Source organism: Phascolarctos cinereus, unplaced genomic scaffold, assembly GCF_003287225.1.
Source record: "Phascolarctos cinereus isolate Bilbo 61053 unplaced genomic scaffold, phaCin_HiC Scaffold_4;HRSCAF=312, whole genome shotgun sequence".
Classification (NCBI taxonomy): domain Eukaryota; kingdom Metazoa; phylum Chordata; class Mammalia; order Diprotodontia; family Phascolarctidae; genus Phascolarctos; species Phascolarctos cinereus.
Window position 1 is genome coordinate 58008306 of NW_027555847.1, and position 20677 is coordinate 58028982.

The 20677-nt window shown below is 41.7% G+C and overlaps 1 protein-coding gene across 1 annotated transcript in view; it reads left to right on the forward strand.

Moving 5' to 3' along the window:
• GRIP2 (glutamate receptor interacting protein 2) overlaps window positions 1-20677 on the forward strand; it is a 169601-nt gene that overhangs the window by 110258 nt on the left and 38666 nt on the right. The window contains exons 15-17 of the mRNA XM_078151683.1: window positions 10288-10354; window positions 10444-10589; window positions 11984-12128. Of these exons, the coding sequence (XP_078007809.1) occupies window positions 10288-10354; window positions 10444-10589; window positions 11984-12128 (358 nt within the window). The remainder of the gene's footprint in view (window positions 1-10287; window positions 10355-10443; window positions 10590-11983; window positions 12129-20677) is intronic.

Below are 20677 nucleotides of genomic sequence, written 5' to 3' on the forward strand. Positions count from 1 at the left end.
TTTTGTAGTTTTTCTGTCTCCTCCTCCAGCATCAGATTGCTGCCTGCCATTTGCGTGATTATAAGGATGTATGCTTCTAGGAATGACTGTCTTCTTCCACCACTTCCTAAAAATGTGTTGCTTCTACTCTGTTAGGGGCCAAAATAAAAGCATGGGAATCCCCAAAATTTCTTTTCTTTTAAGAGCTAGAAGGAGACTCTGAGGTCCAAACCCCCTTGTTTTATAGATGCAGAGACTGAGCCTCAAGGAGGATTTGAACTCAGATCTTCTAATTCCAGAGCCAGTCTTCTTTGCACTATATCGTCTCCCTTTCAAGCTATCAGAATCTGTAGTCATACCTTTTTCTAACTTCTGTCTTTCTGCGGACAGCATCGCTCAGATTTAAAACCTCTGAGATATCTTTGACCCTTTGAGGTCACTAGATGGCGCCATAGTGCACAGAGCCGTGGGACAGCAATCAGGAAGCTCTAAGTCCAAATCTGGTCTCAGAAGTTTACTAGCTGGATTACCCTAGGCAAGTCACTTAACCTCTGTCTGCCTCAGTTTCCTCAAATGGGGCTCCTAATAGCACCTACCTTCCAGGGTTGTTGTGAGGATCAAATGAGACAATATTTGGAAAGCACTTAGCACAGGACCTGGAACGTGGTTGGTGCTGAATAAATGGTTGTTTTCTTCCCTTCCTCAGCTTTCTCTCTCTCTCTCTCTCTCTCACTCTCTACATCGAATCAGTTGCCAAGACCTGTTCATTTTATCTCCATAGCATTTCTCTGCTCCATCCCCTCTCCTCTATTTACACTGGCAAAATCCTAGTTCAGGCTTTCATCCTCTCTTGTCTAGACCATCATGAAAGCCTGCTAATTGGTCTCTTTCTCCCGCAAACCATCCTCCACACAGATGCCGCAGTCATCTTTCCCAATGCACTGGTCAAAGCAAGCCACTCCCCTTCATAAAACCCTTCACTGGCTCCAGTGAGAATAGAATTGCCTAGAAGAGAAAATGCAAACTCATAGGCTAGCAGGGAAAGGATTTTAGAGATCACTTTGTGCACCAATTGTCTCATTCTATAGTAGTGGGAAGATCCTGAAAATTGTAAGGAATAGAGTAAGGCTTCTGGCTGAGATCTTTAAACTCTAAAGCCAGTCCACTTTCTGTGATGCTACATGCTTTACTCTGGAATAGATGAGAAAAGAATGGAGGAACCTTCTTTCTCATAGCACAACTTGGAAGGAAAGCAGTATGGTGTGGGGCAAAGGCTGTGGATTTGGAATCAGAGAACCTGGGTACAAAGCCTGCACTCTGAAACCTTAGCCAAATCATTTCACCTCTGTGGGCTTTCTTTTTTTTTCCTCTTCTGTAAACTGAGAGTATTGGATTAAATGTTCCTTAAGGTTCCTTCCGAATCAAAATCTGTAAGCCTACAATGTGGTACAAGGGAGATGGACTGGGGTGAGGTGACAACTCTCAGAGGTATGGGAAGAATGACCCTGGAGCAGGTGGAGGGTGGCACCAAGCGCTCAACCTGCATGCCATCTTTGGTATAGATGCTTTCAGTTGCCAATTCAATCTTTGTCTTTGTTTGCAAAGTGAATCCCTTGTCATCCTCCTGGCTCAACTAAATTGTCCTCACTGTGTCTCAGAAATGTTTACTTTTGTGAGTCGAGTTTTAGAGCACTCAACTTAATTACATTTCAGCCAAATGCTTTATCTCAATCAATAGGAAGATACAGTTGTACCCACAGAACCATTGGTGAAAATTAATTGTGGTATGTAACTCCTCTGAGGGAAATAATTCCTCTGTTGCTGACACCAGGCTTCCTATTAAAATCCCCAAACAGACTGGCCTTTGGAGTTACTTTATCCATCATGGTGCCACATAGAGGGCATCCAGATCTCAATTGGGATGGGGCGAGGAGCTGAGAAGCAATTTAGAAAAAGTAAACAATGGCATTGATCATCTTTAGCTCTGCCCACCACCATCCCTCCCTCCACATGCTCCTGGAGTGTGGCTTTCTTCCCCCTTGACAAGCACTGATATGTGATGGCTTGTTTCTACAGCATTAACTGAGTTTGATTCAATAAGCACACATTGATCAGAATCTATCTACGAGATCCCGAAAGGCACAATGGACTATACAAAGATAAAAGGAGTCATGGTCCCTGCCCTCATGGAGCTTTGAGTCCAATGGGTGGTTGCACTATGTGGATATAAATATCTCCAGCTGAATGAAGAATATGAGAATGTATGGGAACAGTATAAATAAAGGGTGTAAAGTGACAGTTCTATGGGATGGGATGCTGTCTTTACTTTCAGAAATACGCCCCCCAGAAGCCTGTGCATAAGTAATTGAGGCAGTTTGTAGTATACTCACTGAAAATGGATGGCAGAACTCCTGTGGGGTGGGGGTGGGGAGGGACATGGGACAGCAGTCCCCCAAGGAAAAGTTTGGATTGTGAGAAGTGGAAGGGGAAACCAATGATATGAAAGGAGCAACTGGCAGCATGGAAGAGAGCTATGATATGAAGAGCTGAAGCCAGTGACCTGGAAAAAGGTGGGAAAGGCAGAATTCACATGGTCCTGGTATTTGGGGTTCCAATACCCAAGGGGACAATACATAAGCTATTGCTCTGAGATCAAGAGGAAGTGATTGAAAAGAAACTCCTCTAATACCTAAAGAAAGTTTATCTGCTCAAGCACCAGCTCTCCAAACATCAAGACCAGGCTAGTGGCACTTTCTCTGACTCTCTCCACCAGTGTCTGGCTGCAACTTGCATGCCACCAAATATTCCTTTCACATTGCCAGTTTCCCCTTTTACACTATTAGCCTCCCTTCTTGTATTACTGATTCCTCCTAAGGCTTCCACCTGTCACTCCCTTCAGATTCCCCTTGTGCTTTTAAAGTGGGTGTGCTGATACAATGATCCAAGACAATTCCAAAAGACTCATGGTGGAAAATGCTATACTCTTCCAGAGAAAGAACTATGGAATCTGAATGCAGACCAAAGCATACTATTTTCTCTTCTTTTTTTCTCATATTTTCCCCTTTTGTTCTGATTCTTCTTTCACAACATGACTAATATGGAAATGTGTTTAATATGATTGTACATGTATGGCCTATATCATATAATTAAAAAAATAAAATACTATTAAGTGGGGAAAAAAGAAAGTGGGTATGCTGAAAGCTGCTGAACATTTTCCACAAAGTAAACATGGTCTCCATCACCTGGACCTTCCCCCTTACAGGCATTATACAGAGAAAAAAGAAAAAGAACCCCAAACATAACTGTAGAGTTTTACAGATTACAAAGTATTCCCCCATGCATTAACTCATTTGATTATCACATTAACCTTGTTAGGGCAGGAATTGTTAAACCCATTTTACAGATAAGGAAGTTGAGTCTAAGAGACATGGAGTGACTTGCTTGAGGTAACATGTCAGTCTACATACTATAAAGGAAACTGATGGTCATCCCACTATTACAAAGTAGAGATGTGTCTGAGTCTACCTTAATGAAGAGAGAGAACTCATTTTTAATAAGCTTCATGATTACTTATTTAAATGGTGAAATCAAAATACTTGAAAATGCTTTTGGTCCTAAGGAGATTAAACATTCCCTCCTCAACTCATCCTTTTATTATGAATTTTCTTAGTGAGCTTCTTTTTCCCCCCCAAAGGCAGCACAACTTCAGTTTTTAATGTGGGGACCTTGAACTTGGTGGTTGGGTTTTTTTCCCAAATACTTTGATCACTGTTTTTCCATATAATTGGCTTCCAAAGTGGTCTCTGGCCTATAAAAAGGTTAAAAACTCCTGGCACAAAGGGAAATTATAGGCGTCCTTCTAGAATGAATTTCTAAACAGTCAGCTCCGTATGAATAAGGTTTTCTTAGATGTACCTCAGATGTCTGTTAAGCATGGCATTGTGCTGTCTTTCCTTGACCTCAGGATAAGGGGAAATGTAAAGGGAATAATCAGTCAACAGGCCAAGCACTTTACGAATATTTTCTCTCATTTAGTCCTCACAACAGCCTTGGGAGGTAGACATTGTTATTATCCCCATTTCACAATGGAGAAAACTGAGGCAAATAGGTTAAGTGACTTGCCCAAAGTCACAGAACTAGTAAATGTCTGAGGCTGGATTCGAATTCAGGTCTTTTGCCTCCAGACCCAGTATTTTATCTACTATGTCACCAGCTGCCTCAGCATAATGGAAGAGCATGAGAATTATAAACTGACAGACTGTCAGGGGTGGAAGGGCCCTTAGGACACAGAATGTCAGAGCTGGAAGGGCCCTTGGGACATGGAATATCCAAGCTAGAAGGGATGTTAGAGATCATCTATTTGGTATCCTTCATTTTTTTTTTATTTAGGGGCAGCTAGGTGGTGCAGTGGATAGAGCACTGGCCCTGGAGTCAGGAGGACTGGAGTTCAAATCTTGCCTCAGACACTTACTGATTGTGTGATTCTGGGCAAGTCACTTAACCCCAACTGCCTCCAAAAAAGAAAGAAATTCTTCATTTTTACAGAGAAAGAAACTGAGGCCCAGAGAGAGAGAGAGAGTAATTTGCTGACAGAACTTGATCACATAACTTGGCCATATCAGAGCCTGGTTCCACCCCTAGGCCCCCTCACTCTATTCGGCATTCTTTCCACTATAATACAGATCCTTCTCTCCTACATACTGCTTCTTTCCCAAAAATGCCCAAAGGAAATATGTTGCAGCCCTTTTCCTTCCCACAAACAAGGCCTCATCTGTAATATTAGCTTTAAAGGTATTAGAACAATTATGGGTTGTAAAACAATTGATTACCAAATGTTTGCACATCTGGGAAGTTGTAAATTGGTTTTAAATAACTACTTTTTCACCTTATAGTTAACATGCTGTGGCAAAGAAAATACAACCTTCTCTCTCTTTAATAATTTTAAATACATATGATGTTTCAAGGTAGCAGGGAGAGTTTGGAGAAGCAAGACATGCCTGGTGTCCTCGTCAGATGAAGTTGGCTATTTGCAGTGATAGACACAGCCTCCCCAAAAGAAGCCTTTTGAGGGTCAGCTAGGTGGATAAAGAAGTAGATAGAACACCAGCCCTGGAGTCAAGTCCTGGAAGACCTGAGTTCAAAGCCTGCCTCAGACACTTGACACTTACTAGCTGTGTGACCCTAGACAAGTCACTTAACCCCATTGCCTAGCCAAAAGAAGGAGAAGGAGAAGGGGGAGGAGGAGAAGAAGCAGCCTGTTGACTTAACCTAACCACTGTGCTACTAAGAGAGCTGTCCTAGGATTGGGGTGACGTGGGAGTTGAATCCTGCTTCTTCCATTAACCCCCTATCACACAGGCAAATAAAGTAACTGGTTTTTGTATCTGAATTAAAAAATTAGGATATAAACGTATCCTTTGTAGGCTCTCTGAAAGCATCCTTGGTACAATCCTACCAGAGGAGAGAAGGATTGCCCATGTACTCCATCCTGTTCCCATGATTCCAGTCTCCTTTGCTCAGTCTCTAGACTATAAACACTCTTTAATCCATATAGCTTGAAAATCATGAGTATTTTGGGTGGTGTCATTGATTTAAAATACTGCTCTTAAGTAAAATCGTATGGATCAATGTTACTCCTGCAAATGCAGGCAACATTTCAATCTGTGATGATGGTCCAGCTCCAATACCCTTTATTGATTGAGTCCTGTGCTATATTTTGAGATCTGTATTTATAGTGTGATGGTTTGTCATCTGTCAGTCCATGAAGGATAATGAGCTTTTGATGTATCTTGCTAGGTTTTTTTTTTTGCCTAGGCAATGGATTAAGTGACTTGCCCAGGGTCACACAGCTAGTAAGTGTTATGTGTCTAAGGCCAGATTTGAACTCAGGTCCTCTTGAATCCAGGTCTGGTGCTCTATCCACTGCATCACCTAGCTGCCCCATTTGCTAGGCTTTTGATAGCTGCTAAATTTTTGTAGTCTATAGTGTTTTGTTGCACAAATTCTTCCATTTCCTAGCATAAGTAACATTGATCACTGAGTCTAGGTTTTTAAAGGATAATTCTTCCGTACTTTCAATGGACAGTGACCAGGTTCTGACTTGCCATCACAAATATTCCCTCTCTGTTTCCACAGACAAAGCTGCATGCTTCAGCCATTTGATGTTTCTCTGCCAACTTATTGGTCAAGTTTGTGCAGATGTTGCCCTTGGAGGGACTTTTGATCCCATTCATAGAACTTGACAATTTCATAAGCTCCATATAAAGGGAAACCACTTTTTGTTCATAGTCAACAAATCCAATGGTATAGACCTTTTATTGCTTTTAATGTTGCCTGGTGAAGTGATATCTATTTGTTCCAAAAATATTTTTACAGGTTTTTGACTTGCTTATCTCACAGTCTAAGAATGATTATGAATCCTCTTCCTCCTTTTTGGAGAGAAAGTGTTCCTCTTTCTATAACTGCTTTTTTATAGTCTTATGTTTCATTAATATTGCACTAGTTTTGGCAAGGATACTTTATAAACCTGTTAGGGTCTTTTGTACACTTCTGGAGTTGTACATAAAGACTAGTATTACATATATGTTAATTGACTTAAACCTGTTTTAGTTTTTACTTCAGAATGTCAATATCTCTTAGTATATTCAGCCACAACCTTCAATTTGATATCATTATGTTCATTGTGCCTTGATCGGAAGAGACCAAGGTATTTTTAGATATCACCTTCATTCATTGACTCAGCATAACCTCTGGATTCAAGTTCAAAACCTTAAGTCAAAGCCTTAAGTCCTCATACTTTAATAAGTTTACATTTACCAAGTTCAAATGGCATGTTGTTATCACTAGAGAAAGTTTCCATAAGGTGAAAGAACTGTTTAAGGTGTTTTTCTGTACATCATCCATGGACATCAAGTGATTTGTGCAGTGTTTTGGAAACCATACTTAGTTCTGTTTTGTAGAGATAATAATGGCTTTAAGCCTAAGCAGAATCGCAATGGATTGAACTATGGCCATGAAAAACGCCTTAGTTACCGATTGTTCTTGACATCATTGTGTTTTCAGAAGAGAGCGGTTTTCCATTTCAGTAGTGCATGAATAAGCCATGAGTGCCGAACTGAGTCAAAGACTTGGAGGTAATCGGCAAAGGCAGTGTAACCATCATGGCATTTTGGGGGCAGCTTATTCAATAACTACCAAATTGATAAATTGTTCTTCGTCTGCCTGGGATTTTTTGGCATGCTCTTTTTGGTTCCTCAGAGAATAAATTGTTTTCTTGTAAGTGCTTATAAATTATTTTAATGATACATGGTGTAGATGCTGTGCACGAAGTGTAAAAGCATGCATACGGCTTCTGTTTGGAGAGGTCACTGGTGTTCTCATCTTTTGGCAATAGATATGTTCAGACTTTGTGTGTAACTGAGAGGAAGCTGGGAAAGTACTTTGCTAGTAATTGATATACTACTGTGAAGCATCTAGGCAAAAAAATTATCCCTCTTATCCCGCCCTGTCTTATTGTATTTTTTTTTTCAGAGAAGCTGGAGTTCTGGTTACCTTTCTTGATGTGCAGCTGTTCTCTCTCATTATATTGACAGTATCCTCATATTCTGTTGGCCATTTCATCTTTGTTGTATTGTTTATTGTATTATATTTATTTCAACCCTAATGGAGACAACCCAGGATCCTGACCCCAAGAACCTTGGGAATAGAAATGCTTATAGTCCAGTGCCCTCAGCCATCAGTCTGGGAAGCAAACCCTACGGAGACACAGCCTAGCCACTGCTTCTGCGGGTGCTACAATCACAACTACTAAAGACCCAGAAAAGAAAGCTCTTGTCACTAACGTCCTTGGCACTGTCCAGTGGCTCAACATCAGAAACTGATCAGTAGAAGTGACAATAAAGAAGAGGCATTAACATCTGCTTTGCCGCTGCCCCCTAGGGACTGCTGGACTTTTCCATTTCATTTGCAGCTGAAACCTTCCCTGTGTTTTGTGTCCACCATTAGAATCGGAAGTCCTGGAGAGCAGGGACTGTCTGACTTTTGTCTTCATGTTCCCAGAGCTTGTCATAGTGCTCTGCACACAGTAAACACTTGAATAACACTTCATTCCTTCATTCATTCAACCATAGAGATGACCAGAAATTTCCCACATCTTCCTTCTTGGACAGTTCTTTCTCACCTTTGCCTCTCAAGCCTCTGGAGTCAAGTTGTGAAGGATGTTCAATTGCTTATGCTGTTCTTTGTGTTACTTTATCTCTTTCTATTTCTATAAATCACGTGGTCCTTTTTGACTTTTGCTTTCAGTCACTGATTAGGGGAATCTGATTTGTGATAGGAATTTGTGATAGGCTTTTCTTTTCCAGATTCCTTTATTCAATTTCTGCTACATGGACCACCAAGATGTTGATATCTTGTGATAATAATAACAATAACAATAATAATGTATTGTGTGGAATGGTGTGGTATGGTATGGCATATGATATGACATGATATAATCTGAGATATGATGTAATATTTTATTCTATCCTATTATAATTATAGCTAATAGCATTAATAGAGCATTTTAAGATTTACCATGTGCTTTACATATTTTATCTCATATAATCCTCACAACAACTCTGTAGAAGTATGCGTGCTATTTTTATCCCATTTATAGATTAGGAAACTGAACCACAGAGAGGTTAAGTACCCAGGGTCACACAGCTAATAAGTGTCTGAAGCAAGTTTTTTTTTAAACTTAGATCTTTCTGACTCTAAGCTCTGTCCATTGAGCCAATGAGGTGCCTTCTAACATAGGGGTTCTTAACCTTGGATACATGGACTTGCCTCTGTGTGTATATGTGTGTGTATATGTGTGTACACATATCACATGTATTTATATATATAATATGTGTACATATATACACACTTCACACACATATCTGTCTATCTATCTGTCTCTCTCTCTCTCTCTCTCTCTCTCTCTCTCTCTCTCTATCTATCTATCTATCTTATGATTGGTTTCCTTTGTAATCCTATGTATTTTGCTGTATACATTTGAAAATAGTATTCTGAGGCGTCCAGAGGCTTCACCAGGCTACCCAAGGGGTCCATAGCACCAAAAAGGGTTAAGAGCCCTTCTGCTGTTGGGCCCTTCTGTAGTTAGTCAAAAGCTCTCTCAAGGTGCTTTTACCATGGTGGTGTTTGACACCTGTGTTTGGGAAGATTCCGTAATAGCTTTACCTTTCCTCCTATGGTTTTTACTGTGGTAAAGTGTATACTGTTGAATGCAGGTCTTGAAATGTTCTTCCACTTTTGGTCAAATGCCATACAAGAATGCATCCATTAATGATGGGTTTTTGGGGAAGGTTTCAGCTGCAAATGAAATGGAAAAGTCCAGTAGTCTCTAGGGGGCAGCGGCAAAGCAGATGTTAATGCCTCTTCTTTATTGTCACTTCTACTGATCAGTTTCTGATGTTGAGCCACTGGACAGTGCCAAGGACGTTAGTGACAAGAGCTTTCTTTTCTGGGTCTTTAGTAGTTGTGATTGTAGCACCCGCAGAAGCAGTGGCTAGGCTGTGTCTCCGTAGGGTTTGCTTCCCTATGGTTAAGTGACTTGCCCAGGGTCACACAGCAAGTAAGTGTTATGTGTCTGAGGCCGGATTTGAACGTGGGTCCTCCTAACTCCAGGGCTGGTGCTCTATCCACCGTGATGATGGTTTTATATACATATATATATATATAAAGGACTTTTTGGAATTCCAGTATGGGTGTATCCATCTCCTTTTCTAAGTGAAATGAGATAGTCAAAGCTGTTTTTATCATCTCCTTTTGTTATTAAATATGATTTCTGGAGTTGTCACTGAAAACCTTTATTTATAGCCATTGGGTCTTTCAGCTTTTCTTTCTGCAACTAGGCCTGTTGGAGATTTTCTTAGACATTCATCTTGCTTGCTTTTTGGTATATATTAAAATGTCTGTGCCTGTTGATTATTGTTAAGTTCACAGTAAAAAATTAAAACAAAAAGTTTTAATGTTAGAATTTCAGTCACCAGGCAGGAGATGGGAGAAAATGTGGGCAGCAGGAAAGCCTTTCTAGTGCCCTCAAAAATCACACCGCGACGGCGAACATTAAGGTCAGCCCTGGTAGAATGAATGGTCAGGAAACCGTAGAAGAGAGCAGATCACCAGAGCCATCCTGGCCAGGGATGCTTTCCCTTACTCTTCCCTTTTCAATGGCCTTTCTTCCTGCGGCTTTGGATTTTCCAACAGCAGACTGAAGGAGCCTGATCCACCCTATTTTCCTCTCTCCCTTGCACCTCCCCCCAGCTGCAAGCAGGAAGCCTGGAGAGCCCTTGATTATCTCTGACATCAAGAAGGGGAGCGTGGCACACAGGTTAGTGTCCTGGGGCTGTGAGGACAGGAGGAAGGGTGAGCAGCCTCCGTGTGCCTGCTCCCTCCATGTCTTCCCTTCCTTCCCCCTAGGACGGGCACCCTAGAGCCAGGGGACAAACTGCTTGCCATTGACAACATCCGACTGGACAACTGCTCCATGGAGGACGCTGTGCAGATTCTGAGGCAGTGTGAGGACCTGGTGAAACTGAAGATTAGGAAGGATGAAGACAACTCAGGTACGGAGCTGTTCCCCAAGGCACTCCAGCCCCTGGCCCTGATCCCAGGAGCAGATGCACCACCAGATTGGACTGGTGTCTTGGTTTGTCAGCTGGGTTGTGCCTGGGTAGATTTAATGCTCCCCACCCTCCATGATCATGACTCACACATAGACACATGCACACACACATGCACACATCACACACGTGCACATGCACATACACACACACACACACACACACACACACACACACACACACACACACACCAGAAGTGAGGCATTTCCTCCTGCTCTCTGAAGGAAAAATCGCTGTGTTTGAAGCCCAGAGGGGTCTGGGTTTGGTCTCAGCTTGCGTGCCTGTGGTGTCATTTCTGCCTTGCCGCTCCCTCGGTCTGTGGTTGACCATGTGGAGGGCTCTGAGCTTGGAGGGGTTCAAAAGAGCTAAAGCTACAGCATCATTGAATCAGAACAGATAGATTTCCAAATAGATGAAGCATTATATTAAGTGAATACTGTGGGCCAGGCACAGTGTTAAGTGCCAGGGATACAAGTAAAAGCAAGTGAGACAACCACCACCCTTGGTATAGGGCTTATGCTCTAATGGAGGAGGGATGGTATTCAGGGAGTAGCAGGGGGTGGTCATCAGAGTCAGGTGACCCAGGAGCCGAGTCCAAAGTTGCAATGGGGGGAGATGAGGATGATCGCCAGAGTGTGGGCCAACAGGAAAAAACTTGGGGCGTCTATTGATCAATCAACCAGGAAGCATTATTAAGTACCTACTATGTGCCATATACTATACTAGGCACCTAAGATACAAAGACAAAAATTACTCAAAAATTGTGGAAAAATATCTTTTCTTTCTTTTTTCATGAATTGATTCAATTTAACTCAATGAATTAATTAGAACTTTTACTTTCTATTTTTCAACTAAACACAGTACATTCTGGCTATCAGCTGAATTTATCTGGCATCATAGACTTGGAAGGAACCCCATAAGCCATTAAGTTCAACCCCCTCATTTTATAGATAAGGAAGCTGAGACCCAAAAATGTTAAACGACTTTCCCAAGGTCCCACAAGACGTATCATTGATGGGATTTGAACCCAGGTCCTGTGGGTCTAGAGCTATTTTATAGCGGCTGATAAGCCAAAGAAACACTCTACTTCAAAAGCCTTCAGCAGCCAGTGCAGCCACTCTGTCACCCCCAATCCCAGAGCCGAGGTATCTTCCCTTCTCCCACAATGTAGGAGAGTACAGATGCTCTCTTTCAAGATCATCCTTTATTGCATGCCTGCAATTTCTGCTCCCAAAGCTGACTGGCTCCCTTCCCCCACCCTCCCCTCTCCACTCCCTCAATGCCTCCTCCCCATGAGTCCATGTCTCTAGAGCTCAGCCTCCCTCTTCTCATTTCAGATGAACAGGAAACAACAGGAGCCATCATTTACACAGTGGAGTTGAAGAGGTACGGGGGCCCACTGGGTATAACTATCTCAGGGACTGAGGAGCCTTTCGATCCAATTGTCATCTCAGGATTGACCAAGCGAGGACTGGCAGAGAGGTGAGGTCTGGGCCCCACTCAGGCCCAGAGATCTGGGAGAGCAGGTGATTGAGAGAGGATGCCTACAAAGACATCCCTGGGAGGGAGGGGAGGCAGGGGGAGGAGTTGTCCAGGGTGGGGGAAAGGTACTAACAATAATAATAATGAATTCCTAACTATAATTTTAAAATTTTTGCAAATAAAATTTTATTAGTGTTTTTTAAATCATCTATCTTTTCCAATGCCCACCCTCCCCAAGATCAATTCATTATGACAAGGGGAAAAAAAGGCGATGAAAATCATACCAATAGATTGACAAATTCTGACATTACACGTGATGTTCCACACTCCTGCAAGGATACAAGAAGAGGTGCCTTCTCATATCTCCTGCTTGGGCCCAAGCTTGGTCGTTATAATTTTGCCACATGTCTTTTCAATTGACTTGCTATGCTCTTTCCATTCCCATGGCTGCAGTCATTATATCTATTGCTTGTGTGGTGCTACTTCCTTCACTTTGCATCATTATGTCTTCCTGTGCTTTTCTGCATTTAGCATATTCACCATTTCGTACAGCACAGTAATACTCTATTACAGTCATTTACCACAACTTGTTTAAACATCAACAGGCATGCCTGTTATTTCCAGTTCTTTTTGACTACAAAAAGGGCTGCTATAAATATTTTGGCATATTTGTGGATAAAATTTTCTCTTCTGTCACCTCCTTGTGGAAGGAAAGAGGGAAATAAGCAGTTATTAAGCACCTACTATGTGCCAGGCACTGTGCTAGGTGCTTTACAAATATTATCCTATTTGATCCTCACAACAATTCTAGGAAGGTAGGTGCTATTATTAATCCCATTTTATAGTTGAGGAAACTGAGGCAGACAGAGGTTAAATGACTCACTAGGGGCACACAGCTAGTAGATGTCTGAGGCCAGTGTTGACATCAGGTATTCTGACTCCATGCTCAGTACTCCACTCACCATGCCACCTAGCTGCCTAGAGGTATATACCTATCAGTGAAATCTTAGGGTCAAAGGGTATAGGTATTTACTTCACTTTCTTTTACATGCTCCCATTTATTATTAAGACTTTAGAGTTTCTAGAGCACTTTGAATACATTAATTTATTCAATCATTATAAGACCCCTGTGATATAGGTACTATTATTATCAAGCCCATTTTGTGGAAGCAGAAACTGAGGGTCACAGAGATGTAGTGGATTGTCCAGGGTCATACAACTGATAAAAGGGTACAGGAAATGGGAGTAGGGGCTCAGATCAGGTTGGACCAAGTCATCTCCAAAGTCCTTTTCAACTTTAAAATACACATTGAGATATTTTGAATCTAAGATCCCAGATTATAAAAGCTAGGATTTTATAAATTCAGTCTTCTTTCCATGGCACTAAGGGATATGGGCACACCCACCACAAAATGTCCAAATGGCATTCTCTGGCAGCAGATCCCCTCTTGCCTTGGGTGTTAAAAGCCTTAGACTCAAAAGTAGATGGAACACGGGTGTGTTTCCTTTTGTGAGATGAATTGGCTTATTGGAGAGGACCCTGAACTTTGGCAGCTGGGACTGGTTCTTTTGCCAGCTGCAACAGAGACTATTCCATTGGCACATCGTAAGTATCTTAAGCCTATTGATCACCAAATAGTCTGAGATCTCTGCAAAAATGAAGATGTTGGAAAATACAAAATATGGTTACATCCAGCCCCTGATACGCTGTTTTCATGGAAATGGCCATCACCTGAAAAAAAGGGGCCTTCACTTAGTGAGTGAGGGGCAAAAGCAGTGGATGGAAATTTTTCAGTGGATAGATGCTGGGAAAACCAAACTCCCTTTTATTGCAAACTCATCCGTGTTTCCCCAAATAACTGGTATTCGTGAAGGTTCCACCTCAGGATGCTTTCTCTAATCAATGAAGAAATGTTCTAGAGATTCTTGTGAATAGACAAATTCTCCACTATTTTCTTCCCTAAAGAAATACTTTGGGTGGTTATGTTCTCTTCAAAATTCTGTGAGTTTTGCTGATTTCGTTGTTGGGGCATGGGAGAAAGAAAATGCTATCAGTTAAATGTTAATGGCTTTTAATACCCCAAATAAATAAATCTTGGGTCCAAATCTCTATTTCTAATACTTACTATTTGTAGGAACTTGGACAAATTTGCTAACCCTCTCTGGACCTCAGTTTCTTCCATTTATAGAATGAAGAATCTCATTTAATGATCTTTAGGTCTTTTCTAATAGCTAGCATTTATATGATGTTTTAGTCCATTAGTAAAAAAATATTTTAGCAAATCAGTCAGTCAATAAATATTTAAGTGCCTACTATGAGCCAGACAGTATTCTAAGGACTGGAAATGCAAAGGCATGCAAAGGCAGATGACTGTGTACCAACTAGCTATTTACAAAATAAATTAGATACCACTTTTAGGGCTGTATCCCAAAGAGATACAATACAAATGGGAAAAGGACCCACATATACAAAAATATTTATAGCAGCTCCTTCTGTGGTGGTAAAGAATTGGAAATTGAGGGGATGCCCATCAATTGGGGAATGGCTGGACAAGTTGTGGTATATGAATGTGATTGAATACTATTATGTTATAAGAAATGTTGAGCAGGCAGACTTCAGAAAAACCTGGAAACACTTGTATGGACTGATGCTGAGTGAAGTGAGCAGAACCATGAGAACACTGTATACAGTACCAGCCATGTTGTGTGATAACTAACTTTGATAGACTTAGCTCTTCTCAGCAATGCAAGGATCTAAGACATTTCCGAAAGTCTCATGATGGAAAATGCCATCCACATCCAGAGAAAGAACTATGGAGTTGGAATGGAGATCAAAGCATACTATTTGCTCTTTATTTTTTCTCTTCTGTTTTGTTTTATTTCTTCTTTCTTGTGGTTCCTCCTATTGGTTCTAATTCTTCTTTACAACATGAATAATGTGAAAATATGTTTAATAGGAACATATATATATAGAGAGAGCCTATATCAGATTGCATGCCATCTTGGGGAGGGAAGGAGGGGGAGAAAATTTAAAACTCAAAAGCTTATGAAAGTGAATGTTGAAAACTAAAAATAAATTAATTTAAAAAACCTCACAACCAAAAAATAAACCCCAAAAACAAAATAAATTAGAAATACTCACCAGTGAGAAGGCACTAGAATTAAGGAGGGTGGGGAAGGCTTCTTGTAGAAAGGTGAAATTTTAGCTGGGACTTGAAGGAAGCCAGAGAAGCCAAAAGATGGAGATGAGGAGAGAGGACATTGCAGGCGTGGGGGACATCCAATAAAAATGCCTGACTAAGAAGTGTCTGAGGTGAGATTTGACCTTGTCTTTGAGTCATGCTGATTCCAAGCCTCTGCTCTTCCTTGGACCATCTATCTGCCCCCAAGCCTATTCATCTTTCTTTTAGCAAAGAGTCTGGAATAGATGCCCTTTATGAGTCTATGACTTGGTTATGGTCTATAAATTTCTAAACTTCCATCAAATCTGATCCTTAGAATAATGTACTTCTAGACTTCTGTTTTCTTCAGAAGGAATCAACAACCTAGAAAGGGCATTGACTGAAGGAGGGAAGAGAGAAGCATCTATTCTAACCTTCTCTTTTCTTGTCTCCTCTGAGCAGCGAGCAGGGCTCACCCAGAAGTTCACTGGGAGGTGGGTGGTTCTCTGATAATCAGAAGGAGCTTTCCATGGAATCGTGGAGAGGACCTCAGAGGTGGTCTAGTCCTGGGGTGGGGAACTTCCATTCTTGAGGCCACATGTGGCCCTCTAGGTCCTCAAGTGCAGCCCTTTGACTGAATCCAAACTTCAGAGAACAAATCCTCTTAATAAAAGGATTTGTTCTGTAAAACTTGGACTCAATCAAAAGGCTGCACCCTTTTGAGGTCTAAGGTCTAAGAAGGTCTAAGATGAAGCCTCCTTTTGGTTCATGGGGAGAAAGCTGGACCACCAGGGAGAAGGAGCATTGTTTCTTATTTCTGCCAGACATGTTCCTTCTCTCTTTGTAACCAGGGTTTTGTTCTGATCTGGGTTCAGGAGGCCTCAGTTCATTGCTGGCCCCTCTCATTGCTCCCTTTCTTTTTGCTGAGAGAGGACTTTGGATTCCTTATTGAGGATGTATGGTGCAAGTCTTGGATCCTGAAGGGGAGAAGCAAGGGGCAGTGAGGGTGAGGAAGGAGGGCCATCTGAGAGCAGATCTTTGGAGCACAGTCCACATGGAGGGATGGCAGGAAAGGGAATGAAAGGCCAGGCGAGGCGAGTGACTCATGCCTATGTATCCGACCAGAGAGGTCAGGGGTCCTGGTTGACATGGTATCTCCATGGGGGCTCTATCAGCATTTTGGTATCTCTCATAGGCTTGGTAGATATAAATATCTAAATCCCTAGGTGTTTCTGGACTGGAAAAGAGAAAACTAGGAAAGAAGCCTGCACCAGGCTCTCTCACTTCCCCTGCCCCGGTCTTTCTCATTTTGGGGGGAGGGGATGCTCCAGACTTGCGATTTCCTCTTTGAAGGGGTCCTCCAAATGTGGAAATTTCTTCCACCAATGCAAATCCTCAGCTCTTCTGTAATTCAAACCCTTGGAGAGCTGCTGAGGCTTAGAGATTAAGTGGCTTGCACATGTCTACCCTGCAAGGATGCATCAGACCCAGGTCTTCCTGACACCAACCCTGACCCCTCTGCCTCCCCGGAGCTTTCCCTAAATCCTCCCTAGAGGATGCACCACCAATGCTGAAGGCCTTTCTCTGACTTTTCAGATAAAGGAGAAGCACTCAGGATGCCCGGCCATTCTCTCTCAGCCTTGGACACATGACCAGTCCAATTTCTTTTGCCCCATTCATGGTTCCATATATGCCGTTTCTTACAAGTCACCCCCGGTAATATGCAGCAGCTGATTTAGGCACCCTATGCCTCTTTCTATTGCCCTTAGGTTCGTCTGTGAACCTTGGGAAGTCTTAGAGGTCACATGGTTCCATGAGTCACAGTTAGTCAACAAATATTTATGAAGTCTGTGCTGTGTGCCAGGGATGGTGCTGAGCTCTGGGGATGCAAAGAAAGGCATGTCACATCACCAGGAGAATACTGGTACCAAAAATGGAAGCTTAGGTGGCCGACAATAACTCCGGAGGGTTGAGAATCCTATGCCATGTCCCAGATTCAATCCATCCCCCTCCCCTCTTCCCACTTGAATCTACGCCTAGCTCATTGTCCTTCTGTATCATCTGGCCCAGATGTCTGAGTTAATGGACCAGCTCAATGGGCTGTCCTCCCCAGCCACACATCACTGTATCCCTTCCTGACTCGGTTTTACTCGTGTGGGTGACAAAAGCCAATCCCTTTTGAGTGACCCCGGGTCACATTTAAAAGTCCTGCTAACCATTCCTGCAGCTCTACACAATCAGCAAGGCTGCCACATAGCTGAGGCATTGCTCTTTCAACAATGGCTGGGTTCAGCAGAAGTACAGCAGGAGGTTCAGGAAATGAAGCCATCACTAGACTGGAGGCTAATAATAATACTAATAATAACATTTAATCATCATTACCATAACTGGCATTTATAGAGCACCTTAAGGTTTAAAGAGTACTTTACATTCATTATCTCATTCATTATCTATTTGAGCATCATGACACCCTTGGGAAGAAGTGCCATTATTATCCCCATTTGACAGATGAGAAACCCGAGGTTTATAGAGTTTAAATGACTTGCCCAGTGTCACACAACTAGTAAGTATTTAAGGCAGAATTCAAACCAAGGGCTTTCTGATTCCAAGTCCAATCCTCTTTCCACTATATTCACAGTAAGTGCTTAATAAATCATTTTCATTCGTTAAATTTATTCACTATGCCATGCTTCCTTCCAACTGACAAAATAACATATAGTGCTTTAAGGATTACAAAGTGTTTTGCTCAACAGTCCTGTGATATAGACACTGTTATCATCTACATTTTACAGAAGAGGATGCTGAGGATGAGAGTTGTTAAGTGACTTGCCCAGGAATTGTCTAAGGCAGGATTTGAATTCAAGTCTTCCTGACTTTATAGACAGCGCTCTATGTATTGTACCACCTAGTGGCCTCTAGATGCTAGACAGTATGTTGTATGTAGAGCTCATTTGAATGGCTGGACCCAAGGAGCAGTCATTGTTGGTCCAGGGTCACCTTGGAAGGAGGTCTCTCATGTTGTGCTGTGGGGATCTATGCTTGACCTTGTCATCTTAATCAATGATTAGGTAAAGGCACAGGATGGCTTGCTTTTCAAATTGTCAGGTGGAACAAAGCTGGGAGGAATAAGTACCACACTGGATGATAGAGTCAGGATTCAAAAGGATTACTGCAGCCTAGATTTTGGGGATGAGGAGAGGTAGAGAAACATGAGAGCTATCTTCAAGGAGGTGAAGGCGTGTCAGGAGAAGAGTTCGATTAATTCAGTTGGGGCCCAGAAGACAAAACTAAAAACAATGGTGAAAGTCACAAAGAAGAATTTAAGCTCAATGAAAGGAAACATTCCATAATGAATAGAGTTATCTCAAAGTAGAGAGAGGGCCATATCATGAAGCAATGGTTTCCTCTTCTTTGTAGATATTCTGAAAGAGGCTGAATGACCACTTGTCATTTATGATGTAGAGGAATTCTTTTTCTGTTATGGGTTGGATAAGTTGACCACTGAGATATTTCCAACCCCATTATTCTATGAAATTTACATATTTTCAAATAGAGATTCTTAAGAAAGCTGCTTCAATGGAGACTTATGGGTGGCCTATAATTAGTATATTTATATTTCTACATTTTAGTGGATGTTGCTAAAGGAATGGACAATATTGTTCTCTTGAGTGGGTTGAACATACCTTTCATTACCCTGTTTGCCCTGTCCAAGTCCTCATCAATAGCACTGATGTAAATATTACCCAAATATCTGTTTTCCCTGAGTTCTGGCTCCCAGGAACCCAGAGAAATAAAGTCTTCCTTCCTGACTTGGTTGTGGAGGTAGGACTTGAACCCAGAGTTCCTGTCTCCTAGTCCCATGTTCTTCTCACTAGATAGGAGCTGGTATGTAAATAAGCCAAATGAAGGAGAAATCAATTAGTTACCGCCTCCTGTTCCATAACCAGTCTAGTTAAATAGCAAGTGAAAGAAAAATGTCAGCCTTGAAACTTCTCAGAGTTAATTGACCACTTTGGGCCCAGATGGGCTCCTCCACTAGCTTCATAAAACCCCACAAATGATTCTTTAATGGGAAAACATCCTCTGTTGAGTGTGAATGGATTTCCCTTATGACTTTTGTGTAAGACTGGGCATGAACAGGGAGGCCAGTGCTGACACCTAGTGGAGAATTGAAGGACTGCAGGCTTTTAAGGGTAGTCTTCAGAATCCAAGAAATGAAGACACCTATGAGACCTCCAAAGTCACCTAGTCCAGCCCTGAGCCCAGGCATGAATCCCATCTACAACATCCTTGCCAAGTGCCCATCCTGCCTCCGCTTGAAGACATGTCTTCAAGTGCTTTTTTCCCAACTTCCAATATTGTAGGAAATTTATCCAGACATTGAGGCAGAGTTTGCTTTATTTGACTTGAAGAACATCTATATCTCCAAGACCTCTGGTTATTCTGTGGACAAAAATCTACAAAATAAAAGGACATTTCACCAGCCCTTTTTGGAAAGGGGGACAGAGATAGTATTGATATAGTGGAAAGAGAGCTGGTCATCAAAAGCCCTGAGTTTGAACCTCAGCTCTGCAACTTGTTATCAGTGGGACTTTGGGCACATCACTGACTTCTCTTTGCCTCAGTTTCCTCACTTTTAAAATGAGAGGGTTGGACTCAGGGGTCCTTTAAAGCTCTAAATATATGATCCTATGAAAACATGCCTTTCCTACAGGTCAGAATTATACCTAGAATCCAATAGAGGCCATAACTCACATAACTGAGAGCAGACTTAGGTAGATCATCAATAGATCACATACTTAGCTTTGAAAAGGACCTTAGAGATTATCTAATCTAACTTTCATCTTAGTCTTAATCAAATTTCATTTTTATAATTTTTTCAACTTTTAATATTTATTTTTTATCCTAACCACTGGAGAAAAAGAAAAACAAGATTATTTTAACAAATAAGCATAGTTAAGCAATATTAGCCATGTCCAAAAATGTATGTCTCATTCTCCATCTTATGCCCATCACCTCTCTATTGAGAATGGGGTAGCACTCTTTGTGATTGGTCCTCAGGAATGATAACTAATTACTGTGCTACCAGAGTTCTCAATTCTTTCAAAATTGTTCATTTGTACAATCTGATAATAGACTATAAATCTTTCTCTTGGTTTCTCTCATTTTGCTCTGTATCAGTCAGAAATAGGAGGGATCTTAGGACAAAGAATATTAGACCTAGAAGGACCCTTAGAACAGAAAATACCCGGATTGGAAGTGATCTCAGAATAGGGTATGGTAGAGCAATAAAAGAAATAAGAACTTTAGAATAGAGCATCTAAGAACAAATGTCAGATGTGAGAGGGCTCTTAGAATGGAGAATGTCAGGGCTGGAAGGAGCTTAAG